This window comes from Bos taurus, chromosome 16 (genome assembly GCF_002263795.3).
Source record: "Bos taurus isolate L1 Dominette 01449 registration number 42190680 breed Hereford chromosome 16, ARS-UCD2.0, whole genome shotgun sequence".
NCBI classification, from domain to species: Eukaryota; Metazoa; Chordata; class Mammalia; order Artiodactyla; family Bovidae; genus Bos; species Bos taurus.
In genome coordinates this window covers 45,734,707-45,747,817 of record NC_037343.1, presented here as the reverse complement: position 1 = coordinate 45,747,817, position 13,111 = coordinate 45,734,707, and the positions used below count along the sequence as shown (strand labels likewise).

General features: G+C 53.9%; 1 protein-coding gene across 4 annotated transcripts in view; it reads left to right on the top strand.

Moving 5' to 3' along the window:
* CAMTA1 (calmodulin binding transcription activator 1) overlaps positions 1–13,111 on the top strand; it is a 994,006-nt gene that overhangs the window by 864,498 nt on the left and 116,397 nt on the right. For all 4 annotated transcript variants that reach the window (XM_059875731.1, XM_059875732.1, XM_059875734.1 and 1 more), the window contains one exon: positions 6,368–6,521. In XM_059875731.1, the coding sequence (XP_059731714.1) occupies positions 6,368–6,521 (154 nt within the window). The remainder of the gene's footprint in view (positions 1–6,367; positions 6,522–13,111) is intronic.

Sequence of the window (13,111 nt, the reverse complement as noted above, 5' to 3'; positions counted from 1 at the left end):
GGGGCCACTGCAGGGAGGTGGTGCCATTCGTCATCAGGTGAAGCTGGGGTGGCCCAGGTGTGGGGAGTGCAGCCATAAGGCTGGGTCACGTAAGTCAGGGGCATTCCGAGGCCCCTTGATGGGCAATGGGACAGGTGAGCTTGGAGCAGAGCAGGGAGGAAGGCTGGAGGGGGAAATAAAGCCTTCCTTGGAATATGGCGGGCAGAAGGCCGTGAAGCTGGAGGAGGGTAGTGAGGGGGCAGGGGGACAAAGACCCTGCTGTGAGGCCTGAGGAGGAAGGGACAAGACAGCCATAAGAGGAAAATCTGGGTGGACGGACTATCAGTGGGGAAGGTGTGTACTGTAAGTGGGTAAACTGCCTGTTAGAAGCTTGCTCTGGTCATTCTCTCTAGAAAAACACCAGGGTTTTGTTTGGTTTGGGGTTTGGTGGCAACTAGTAGTTAGAAGACCAGGACCCTCCAGGATGGGACTTTGAACCTCACAAAGGCCCCATCACAGCCCCTGCAACAGAAGAGTGGGGGCTCTGTCCACTCATAGGTGAAGCGCTCAAAAGGGAGGAAGGGGGTCTCCTAGTCCATGGCTCCACCCAGAAAACTCTGGAACCTCTCTGAGAATTTTTTTTCCTGGGGCATAGTTGACGTACAATGTTGTGTTGGTTTCGGGTATACAGGAAAGTGACTCAGTTATACATACACATATATCCACTCATTTTTAGCTTCTTTCCCCAGATAGGCCATTACAGAGTTATTGAATAGAGTTCCCTGTGCTATAATGTAGGTTCTTATTGTGTATGTGTATGTTAGCCGTTCAGTCGTGTCCAGCTTTTTGTGAGACCATGGGACTATAGCTCGCCAGGCTTATTAGTTATCTACATTTGTTGTTGTTCAGTCACTAAGTCATATCTGACTCTGTGACCCTGTGGACTGCAGCACACCATGTTTCCCTGCCCTTCACCATCTCCAGGAGCCTGCTCAAACTCATGTCCATCGAGTCAGGGATGCCATCCAACCATCTCATCCTCTGTCGTCCCCTCCTCCTCCTGCCCTCAATCTTTCCCAGCATCAGGGTCTTTCCCAATGGTTGGCTCTTCACATCAGGTGGCCAAGTGTTGGAGCCATTTGCATAGTGGTGTGTATACGTCAGTCCCAATCTCCCAATCTGTCTCTTGCCCTTCTGACTCCCTGGTAACCATAAGTTTGTTTCTACATCTGTACCTCTATTTTTGTTTTGGGTAAGTTTCTTCATACCCTTACTTTTTTAGATTCCACATATAAGCGATATCATATGATATTGTCTTTCTCTGTCTGACTTATTTCATTCCGCGTGACAACTTCTAGGTCCATTCATGTTGCTGCAAATGGCATTGTTTCATTCTTTTTTATGGCTGAGTAATATACCACTGCATATATGGACCACATCTTCTTTATCCATTCCTCTGTGGATGGACACTAATCTTACTTCCATGTCTTGACTATTGCAGATAGTGCTGCTATGAACATTGAGGCGCATGTATCTTCAAGTTATAGTTTTCTCTGGGTATATGCCCAGGAGTGGGATTGCAGGATCATATAGTGGTTCTATTTTTAGTTTTTTTAAGGAACATCCATACTGTGAAATTTCTCTGAGACTTTCTCTTAACCTCAGCTTCCCCTCCACAGCCACCCCATCGGGCTCCCCCAGGCCTTTAACAGCAGACAAGCCTTCTGGACACTCAGGGAGGTCATTTCAAAGGCCACTGTCACCTTGCAGGGTCGGCCTGTAACATCTTCATGGAAATTCCGTATCCCAGAGCAGAGCCTCTACCTGAGAACTCAGACCTGCAAGGTCTGACCTGGGTGGTAAATCCTGGGGGACACTTAGAGGATGTCTGCTCGAGGTGGGGACAGGGAGATGAAGGCAGGCTGGCTTCACAACGGTCTAGGACGGAGAGTCTGGGCGGGTCTGGTGGAGTGCATCCTCAGCTGTGTCCCCTGGAGCCAGCCTGCCCCACCGGGCTGGCAGCTCCCTACTCGTTCAGGATCTGACACTGTTATGAGCTCCCCCATGAAACTGAAGCATTGGAGCTCTGCGCCTAATATATTTTTCTGCCAGAAACACCCAATAAAATGTACAACTAATGAATAAAATCACAACGTTGCCAAGAAGTGATGTGTGCCCCCAATTTCCAAAAATACCTCAATCACTCTGTGTCTTAAAACCGGCCTCAAGCCAGGAAGTCGTTATTTAAAATTCAACTCAGGAATTTCAGCTGTGGGAACTCCAGGCCCAGGGATGGAATTTGTGTTAAAGATATAAACCATGACGCAGCCCACTTCTGCCTTTCCTAATCCCAAACCCAGCCTCCTTGCAGCCATCAGGGACTGAGGCTATCAAGGCCGCTGAGAAGCATAAGGCCTAGAATGGAGGCACTTGGGAAGATGTATGTGTTGGGTGTATTGAACGGGGCTGTGGTGGATCTTGAGTCCCTACGTCACTGGCAACAGGCAGAGCACCCACAGACCACTGGATGTGTGAACTCCTGAAATGCAGTGCTGATGCACCTCGGGCATCCTTCTGGGCTGGGAGCAGAGAAGCCATGTGTGCATGCTCACTTGTTCAATCGTGTCCAACTCTTTGTGATCCCTGGACTGTAGCCCACCAGGGTCCTCTGTCCATGGGATTCTCCAGGCAAGAATACTGGAGTAGGTTGCCAGTCCCTTCTCCAGGGGACCTTCCTAACCCAGGGATGGAACCTGGGTCTCCTGCATTGGCAGATAGATTCTTTACCCCTGAGCCACCTGGGAAGCCCCAGCCTTCATCAGATTCTCAGAGGCCTTAGACCCAGAAAAGGTTAAGAACCAGCCTTGCCTTTAGCTTTCTATGAACACCCCATGCTCAGAGAAGCTGCCCTGCCCTTCAAAGACACTGAAAACTAAAGCTAGGTGTCAGTTGAACACAAGTCTGGGAAGAGTAAGAACAGAATATCCAAAGTTCAGTTCAGTTCAGTCACTCAGTCATGTCTGACTCTTTGCGACCCCATGAATCGCAGCATGCCAGGCCTCCCTGTCCATCACCAACTCCCTGAGTTCACTCAGACTCACATCCATCGAGTCAGTGATGCCATCCAGCCATCTCATCCTCTGTCGTCCCCTTCTCCTCCTGCCCCCAACCCCTCCCAGCATCAGAGTCTTTTCCAATGAATCAAATCTTCGCATGAGGTGGCCAAAGTACTGGAATTTCAGCTTTAGCATCATTCCTTCCAAAGAAATCCCAGGGCTGATCTCTTCAGAATGGACTGGTTGCATCCAAAGTCAGCCTCATGCAATTCTACAAACATGAAATGAGCAGCAGGCATTGCCCAACACAGTGATAGCTCCTAGGCATTGTCCCTGTTGTTGAGCAGATAAAGAGGTCCACAGACTATTAAGACACAAACACAATCTCCACCTTGCTGTGGTGGAAGTACAGAGGGTGAGGTGTCCAGAAGGGCTTCCTGGAGGAGGAGGCAAACCTTGTGCCTGTCTTCATAGGGTAGGTGGAAGCTGGTTAAGCAGAAATGGAGTTGGACCTGGAAGGAAGGGATGGGGCTTCCTGAATTAGGACAGTACAAGTGCCACAGGGCAGGAACTCAAGTTCTGGGAGTTTTGATGCAAGGTGAGGGCTGCCCTTTGCTCCCCAGGTCCCCACCTGCCCGCCCACCCACTACCATGCCCTCCCACAGCTTTTCCAAGCACCCAGGCTGTGCTCAGTGGGGCAGTGGGGCAGGAAGTTGTGGGCCTTTCATCTCTCAGACATCTGGCATCCTGGCTTCCTCCCTGCAGGGCCGGGCTCCTGCTCCTGGGGCTGGGATCAGAGGAAGCCCTGGGGTCCCTGTGTCCCTTTGATCTTTACTCTGTCTCGCTCAGCAGCTAGCGCTGCTGTCTGGCCAGGCACAGGCTCAGGCAGGAGCTCCCCGCCTGGGGAGGCCAGCGTGCTGGTTGTAGGAAGGATGCAGGGCTGGAATGCAGGTGTATGGCCCCTCATCTCCTGGACTACCCCATCCAGGCCACGAGCATGGCAGATCTAGCCAGCCCACCTGCCTCGTGGGCATATTGTAAGGATGAAGTAAAACAGGAAACGGGAAAGCAGTTAGACTGGGCAAAGAGAGGCCACCAGATCTCAGCAGGACTTGAAAGTAGAGTCAGAACCCTGACTTCCAGCCCCGTCTTCTGTCCGTTGCCAGGCACACAGTTTTGGGCACACAGCTTCGCTGGGCTTCAGGGTCCTCACTGTAGACAGGGGTGCACTGCCCTGCCCAGCCTGCCTTCCTGGCTTGCACAGCCAACAAATGAGATAATGGATGGAAAGTGCTTTGAGAAGAAGAAAGTGCGGTGCCGATGTCAGGGATTATCATTATTATTAAGAAGCATGATTACTGCAATCTAGAAATGCCGCCATTAAAGAGAAGCTCCTGTTCATGTTGATTTAATTTCCTGGTTAACTGAGCGTTGGCCAGAAAAAAACTCTGCGTTTCAACCCTTATTGAAAATCTTTTAAAATGATGCCAGTGTACCTTCCTGCACTGGTCGTGGTGTCATCTTGAGTCTTTATTTATTAACGCATCGATTGAGTCACAAAGTCCTATATTACTCTTGCTCTGATCAGATCCAAAAAGGTGATGGCAGACTCAAGCTACTCCATGATGGGGGTCCTTATACCCACCCACCCAGGACTCCTCTTGTTGGGTATTAGAAGGGAAAAGTCAAAGAGGTGGATCTGGGAACCAGCAGAGGATGGGGTCTTCCAAGTGACTTTTCCACAGTTTCCTGCTGTACTTGATATATTATCATATGTTTCTTTATGCTTCAAAAAATACTTTCTGGGACTTCCCTGATAGTCCAGTGGTAGACTCTGCACTTCCACTGCAGGGGACTTAGGTTCTATCACCGGTTGGGGAACTAAGATCCTGCGTGCCACACAGCATGGCCGCAAAAAGAAAGGAAAGCAAAGAAATACTTTCTGATTGGGGTAGAAGTCCTTTCTGGTTTATTCAGTGCAATGGCTGCTTTTTCTTAACAGCATTATCAGGCCCAACGTGGCCCAATGAACAGCTTGGTTTTCTGGGAATGGGGCTGGGGTGGGGGGCGGTCATTGAAAGCCACAGAGGGGCCTGTGGTCTTTGCAATGTAGCTGCTTCCCCACAAAAGCCCCTTTGGCAAGTGGCTACCAGAGCTGGTGATGGGCAGAGCAATGGAGGGCACTTTGAGTTGGATCTGATGGGAAGAGGCTGACCCATCTCAATGAAACCATTTGAGGACAAAATGTGTCTTCAGCATCTTCACAGAGAGAGTTCTTTCCACTTAAAAGATCCGGAGATTTCCGAGGAGGAGTTTTCAAAGACTCTTTTTTTTTTTTTTTTTTTTGAGTTTTCAAAGACTCTGAGTGACAGCTGTCTCCTGGGTGATGCTTGCTCAGGGAGACCACAGGCTGAGGGGCAGAAGGGTATCCAGCTCTTAGAAGTGGGTGCCTTGGACTTCTGTGGTTAAGATGCCATGCTTCCACTGCAGGGGGCACAGATTCGATCCCTAGTGGGGCAAGTTCCATGTGCCACACAGGATGGCCGAAAAAAATTGATCCTTGCATGTTAAGTTCCAGGAACTCCATTTCTCCCGCAGGAGGAGGGTGGTGGTGATGCCCATGCGGGGGGAGTCCAGAGAGTTGCAAAGGGGAAATGCATGTAGAGCACAGAACAGGGGCCAGGGCTGCTGGGCAGCTGTAGGCACAGGTCCTGGATGTGGGGCTGGAGATACGTTTACCTCATATGTGGTCCTTAATTACATCTTCCCAGGTGACACAATGGTAAAAAAAAAATCCACCTTTCAATGCAGGACATGGGGATTCCATCCCTGGGTTGGGGAAGATTCCCTGGAGGAGGAAATGGCAACCCACTCCAGTATTCTTACCTGAAAAATTCCATGGACAGAGGAGCCTGGCGGGCTACAGTCCATGGGGTCCTGAAGAGTCAGACACAACTGAGCCACTGAGCATGTACGTGTGGTCTTTACTTATGCATGAAGCTGCTCACATGTGGATCAGTGGGTCTCAACTCGGGGCAATTTAGGTGCCCCAAGGGGCAATGGGCAAAATCTGGAGATTTGAGGAAGGAGGCAGTGCTTGATAGCCTCTGGCAGGTGATCGCCAGGGGCGCTACTGGTGAGCATCCTGCATTTCACAGCGTGGCCCCCACAACAGGGAATGAGCTGGTTTAATGGTGAGCAGTGCCCAGGTTGAGAAAGCCTGGCATGGGGATGCGCAGCCTGTCCGGGCCTGTGGGATGACTGTGGGCGGGGTGACTTTGGGCGGGCTCCCAGCCACCCTTATGCTGCCCAGTGTCTGTGCTCTCCCCCAGAACCCCGACATCGTCCTGGTGCACTACCTGAACGTGCCGGCCATCGAGGACTGCGGCAAGCCCTGTGGCCCCATCCTCTGCTCCATCAACACCGACAAGAAGGAGTGGGCGAAATGGACAAAGGAGGAGCTCATTGGGCAGCTGAAGCCCATGTGTGAGTAGGCGTGGCCAGCCGGCCAGGGTGCACTGGGGCCCGGCCAGCATCACCCAGACGGGGCCAGAGGTCCTCCGTGGAGTGGAGACCCAGGTGTGGGAGCCCCATTCTGCTCGGATGACGGTGAACTCAGCATTTACAAGGACCCTGCCCAGCCCACAGTCCCTGAGGGCGGACTCCCTAAGCCACAGCCAGAACCAGGATGTCAGCCTGCGTTACAGATGAGAAAGGGGGTTCCGGAACCCAAAACCCATAGCGAGGAGCAGAGCTGGGAGTGCCCCGACTGCTGTCTTGCAGGCCGCAGACAGGATCACGGTGGCAGTCTGGGGAGGGAGAGGCCCGTGGGCTGAGGACGGGCTGGCTGCCTTCTGGCTTCAGCCCATCTGTTCCTGGGCACGGGGCCTGCCCTGCTCCCAGACGCAGTGACACACAGACGGTGGGAACTGAGCTGGATTTCATTTTGTCAGCGGAGTGATGCTTTCGGGAGCATCTGTCAGGTGCAGATCACTGAATGCAAAACACCAAGCGTGTCCAGATAGCCGGATGCGGCCGGTGTCTCATTTCCATGGGCAGCCACCGGGGCTCTGGGTGGCCTCTCCTGCTGCCTGCATGGTGGGGCTCAGGGAGAACACACCCAAGGAAAGCCGTGCAGCGCACGGGGCCCTGGGCTCTGGAACACTGATCTCTCAAGGCTCAGGGCAAAGACCAGTCATGATATGGGACCTAACTGAGCCAGTCAAGAGGGCCCTAAGAACCTGTGCCCCCTTGGAAGTGGAGCTGCAGGGAAGAACCATGTAGAGAGAGCCAGTGAAATGTCCTTTCCTGGAGACAGTATTGGGTCACTGAGTGTCTGAGCCATGGCCAGGTGGCACCTGCAGTGACCAGCTCATCCAAAGAGGCCCTCAGTATTCAGATGAGGATGGCCCCTGCCCCCACCAGCCACAGGTTGAGGATGGAGTCAGGAAGGACAGCATCTGTGCAGGGAAAGTGTGAAAGTGTGAAAGTGTTAGTCACCCAGTCATGTCCAACCCTTTGTGACTCCATGGACTGTAGCCCACCAGGCTCCTCTGTCTATGGAATTCTCCAGGCAAGAATACTGCAGTGGGTTGCCATCCCTTCTCCAGGGGATCTTCCCAACCCCGGGGTCAAACCCTGGTCTTCTGCATTGCAGCTGGATTCTTTACCATCTGAGCCACCAGGGAAGCCTCTGTGTAGGGAAGTAGACACCAGTAGGCCAATGCGCCAGCCCCCTCAGGGGCTCGACCCCAAGACTAAGGTCCCCCATGCTCTCCTCCTGGACCACGTGCCCAAGGTGAGGGTCTGGCCAGCCTGCCCTTGCTGCTGCCACCAGGAACTAAAGCCAGGAGGCCTGGCGTCTTCCAGGCTCGGGTTATGTCCAGTGGAACCATCCTGAGCTGAAGCCATCTGGCACCCTTGGGACGGAGCACAAGCTCCGAGGTGTGCCCGAAGCTCCTCCACTCTCGGCACGCTGCTGCCCCCACCTTCCCGGGCTGCCGGCCGGGTGGTCCCTCCATGGGAACTGCAGTCTCTCGACCCCCCTCTGCCTGGCTCTCCTCCACCCTTACCTGCTCACCCACCTCATCCTTCCACCTCAGCCCAAACAGTGCCTCTTCCATTGACCATCCCAGACCACCCAGGCTGGACCTCACAGCCCCAGCACCCCGGGCCTCCTGACACCTCTCAGGGAGACACCAGACTGAAGCCAGCCTCCCACAATTAACTGGAAGGGGCCACGCGAGCTCTGCAAAGCTCTGCAGAGGACCTGGAAACTTGGGAGACGTCCCAGCTCATTCCCATGGGTACTTCCTGTCTGCTGTTCCTCAGGCCCCCCCACCATACTGGCACATGCAGGGCTCTCTCTAAATATCTGTGGGGTGCTGAATGAGTGTGGCTGGACCCAGCTTGATCCACTGCCCTCAGGGACCTGAGTACCTGACAAAGACCCCAGTGGCCAGGCCCTGGGACCAGAGCTGCCCGGTGGCACCCTCCATGGCCAGGCCGGGCTGGGTGGAGAGTGAGGTAATGGTGCCAGGGGTTCCGCTCTGACCCCTGCCCACCCACCCCTTCCATTCAGTGGTGTCTAAATGTGTAGGGCTTGTCCTTGGCCTTGGGTTTTCTCCCCAGGCCTGCCCACACTTCCTCTTGGCAGAGGCTTGGCTGGGCAGCAGCAAGGACTCCGCTAGCCTTGGGCACTGGCGCCACCCAGTCAGGCTGGTTGAGTGAGAGCTGGGCATTCAGGAGTGGGGTGCGCTGTCTAGCTCCATGACTGCTCCACTGTGTGACCTCAGGCCCATCACCCACCCTCACTGCACCCCAGTTCCCTCTCTGTAAAGTGAGAGAAAGAGTCCAGCGTTCTCTCTACCAAGTCCAGCATCACCCAGCCAGCTCCGTGGGGCTGGTCTTGGCTCCTGGGTTTCTGCAGACCCAGGTCCAAGGCACTGAGACCACTATTTCATTCCATGTCCTGGGAGGTTCCAGAGACCGAGTTAGCCAGAGATTAGCCAAGGGGATGTTCCTGAGGAAAGAGACACCTTTTAAGGTGATCACCATGGTCAGAGGCTCCGGCCTGGGCCCTCCCAGCATATCTCACACACACATACACAGGGGGCCCTTTCCTGTAAGTCACTCCATCACCCCAGTTCCTTCCCCCATCCTCTTGTTTGAGATGCTTCCTTCTCTCTTCATTGTCTCTACCTCCTCACATCCCCCGTTCTCAGAAGGGGCCCTTCCCCAGAAAAGTCACCCTCACCCACAGGAGCCCGATAGGAGTGCATGTCCCCACAGCAGGGGAAGGGGTTAAGCCATGAACTCCAGGCACTGGAAACAGACCTCGGTCCAACCCTGATGCCCAACAGGAGGGAACTGTGAGCGCCTTTCCAAAAGCCTGCAGTGCATCACGGGAATTATGGAAAAGTACAGCAAACTCCTCATAAGTCTAATCACACTTGGCTCTGTGGTGTCCGGGGGCGGGAGCAGCACGGTGCAGTCACTCAGGCGGTGTGTGTGTGTGTGCATGCGTGTGTGTGTGGGTCTGGTTACACGTGCACAGCCTGGAAACACGGCCCAGGAAATATGGCTCCAATAAAAGCTTTAGATGCCGATCGGGCTTGGAACACACACACAGGGCACCAGCTCCCCGTGTTTGGGGAAAGCAGAGGTGTGTGCTGCGAGCCAGGAAGGCATCAGATTTGGTTCCAGAATCAGGCGTGCCACCCAACGCCGGAGCCAAACACATTAGCTTCATCACATTTTCACATAAATCACATTCCTTCAAAGACTTCACAGTTTGATTTCCTGATGTTTCCAAATTTCCCTGCCCTACAGCAGAGCTGTCAGTGGTTCAATCAAAATGTTGTGCGTATCAGGGGTGAAGTGAAACTGCTCCTCAGCCTCTGCCTCACCTGTTGAAGGTGGGTGGGAGGATCTCACAGACCCCAGCTTCTTGCCAGACTGACTCCAAGAACTCCACCTTGACTCTTGCAGTGGTGACCTTTTGTTGCATGGGGACTTTCCTTCAGTCTGCAAACTGAAAGATGCCTCCTCCAGATTTAAAAAATGAGAGAGAGAGAGGAAAAAAATATTCAGATAACTGATAGGAATTCCCAGCATGTTTCCAAGGATGCCTTCTGTCTTTTGCAATCCCTTCAGCAGTATTTAGAATATGGGTCCTGCTTCTGTGACAAAGATAAAAGGAACAGTGGCTTAAATCTTATTTCTTTTTCACAGAGCAATTCAGGATTGATAGGGCAGCCTCACAGGGACAGGAATCGGATCAGCCATCCTGGCTCTTTCCAGCTGGTTGTTCTGCCATTCCTAGGGTACTGCCATCTTTTATGTGGCTCCATGATAGCTGCTCCAGCTCCTGCCATCATAACTGCATTCCAACCAGTGGGAAAAGAAGAAGGAGAGCAACTTTCTTAACTTTAAAGACAGGAACCAGAAGTGGCATACAACGCTTCCACTCATATGTCATTGGCTAGAATTCAGTGGTAGTCACCCCCTCGTTGGCAAGGGAATCTGGGAAGTGAAGACTTTTCTAAGTACTGACATCCTAACTTTCTCTGGAAATAAGTTCTCAGTTCTGTACTGAGTCCTTCAGTACAGCCAGGGTGCCTCTTGTAAGGCCTCAGCTGAGAAAGGCTTGGCTCAGCTTAACTCAAGGCCTGAGGATGGATACCCTGGGTTCCATCTGTCTGAGGGTTGGAGTTTTTAGAACTCAAGTGAACATGATCTAAAAGTCAGCAGGTCTCATCTTGCAAACCCCAGGGTCTGTTACAGTGCAGCTGATATGAGAGAGCACCCTCTTTGGCCCCCACACTGCCATAATGTGAGCGGGGCTGGGCAGGTGGGGTCGGCTCCTTCTCGATCAACCTTAAGTGGGAGCAATGACGGGCCAGATGAGCCCTGCACCTCAGTCCCGCCAGCCTGGCAAGAAACCTGCTCAGTGATCCTTGGCTGCCCAGAACCACAGTGGCCCAGACCCTCCACCCTCAGGAAGCCAGATGGAGCCAGTTCCCTTGGAGTGGACCCTCACCTCTGAGGGCCATGGCATTCTTCCCTGCCCCATTCCTTGGCAGCCTGGGAGGGGATAGGCATGCCAGCCGCTTCCCAGCTAGCAGGTGGCAAGGTTGTTCCATCCAGAGTGAGGGATAAAGGCAGGAGCTCTAAGCTGTGTTCTCAGCCCTTCCCCCAGCTGTCCCCACTCAGGGCTCCTCTTGGCGCACTCTAGCCAGCCAGGGAGCCCTGCATTGCCCAGCAACATGGGGCCTTCCCAGAGGCCTGCCTGGCCCCAGAGGCCATCTGGAATCCCCACCAGCCACCTCTGGGCTTGGCTCTGCTCCCACTGCCTTCCTGGAGCCCCTCTGTTATTATTGCTCAGGGGTTCCCAGGTCTCAGTAGCACTGAGTGGGCAAAACAGGAGCACCCATGCAAATGTCCACACACTCCCGAGTGCACACATGCACACATGGCTGCCCTCACCACCCACAAGCACACACTCAGGGACACGCTCGGGAGGCAGCAGGGCAGTGCTTGATTTTCTAGTCCTTCCAGCCACACGAGCCTTCCATCACCACCACCACCACCACCTTGCCTCTGGGGCCGGAAACCAAGACCACAGCCCTCAGGTGGAGACACGGGCACCATCTGGGCCAGAGCAAGCACGTGACCGTCCCACCCCACCCCTGAGAGTGGGTGAAGTGGCAGTGGGAGTGAGGGGGGCGGATGTGCAGGACAGACCTGGGGGTGGGGGTGGATCCTGCCCTGCTCCCCCCAGCAGCGAGGGGCCTTGCACAGGCCACCCCAGCTCTGAGTAGCGCTGTCCTCCTCAGGGCAGGAGGGGTCATGGCCTCTACCCTGAAGCCCCATGGCCATCAAACTTCAGTGTGGACACAAAGAATGTAGGTGTCAGGGCTGCATCCAGAGCAGGAACCCTGTCCCTTTTCCTAAAGACTCAGGAGAAGGGTGAGTGCTCAGCATTCAACCCCTGCTAAGCCTTGTGCAAGGCCACTGACGGTCCCTCAGGGACTCCTGCATCACCAACACCCACCCAGAACAGGCTTCTAGAACCTCTGCCCTGAGCCCAGCCCTGTGCTTGGGAAAGCTGCCCTGGGGGGAATGCCCAGGCCCCGCCCTCAGGAAGGCAAATCCAAGAGGTTGGACCAGCTGAGGAGGCCGAAGCAGACGGACTGAGAGCAGAGTCGATGGTTCTGCCTTCAAGTACCCAGACGTTCAGAGAACCTGGGCAGAGACAGTCAAGAGGCTTCCTGTCACCCAGCCTGGATGAACACATGGGACGGGCAGGAGGCAGGGAGGCACAAAGGAGGAAACAGGCAGACGCACACACGGGTGTGATACTGAGGTGACGTCACACTTGAGGCTTTAAGGGCACATTAAGTATGAAGTGATGGAAAGCACATGGAGTCTGAGGTGGCAGTGGTCATGTGAGCAGTGGTCACATGGTCAGTGGTCACGTGAGGCAGGAGGCCATGTTAAGGATGGGGATAGAGGCCTGTTGAGTATGAGGTACTAAAGGTCATGCTCAATGAGGAGGAGGCAGAATTCACGTGGAGTATAAGGGAGTGAAGAACATGTTGAGGAAGTCATGTTAAGTGTGAGGGAGAAAGTTATGTCAAGAATGAAGTGATGAAGTCTGTGTTGACAGTAGGATTGCAGGCCATGGTGAGTGTGGAGAGGGGTGGAGGCCATGTTGGCAGTGAGGGTGGAGGCCATGTTGGCAGTGAGGGTGGAGGCCATGTTGAGTGTGGAGAGGGTGGAGCCCATGTTGGTAGTGAGGGTGGAGGCCATGTTGAGTGTGGAGAGGGTGGAGCCCATGTTGAGTGTGGAGAGGAGTGGAGGCCATGTTGTGTGTAGAGAGAGGTGGAGGCCATGTTGGCATTGGGGGTGGAGGCCATGTCAAGGATGAGGTGATGAAGACCATGTTGATAGTGGGTGGGGCCCATGTTGAGTGTGGGGATCAAATAAGCCCTCCTAGCTGTCCACAATCAATCCTCAGTTACCCCCATCACCTTTAGTCCCTGGGCACCTTCAGCCTGTTGGGGTCTCCAGGA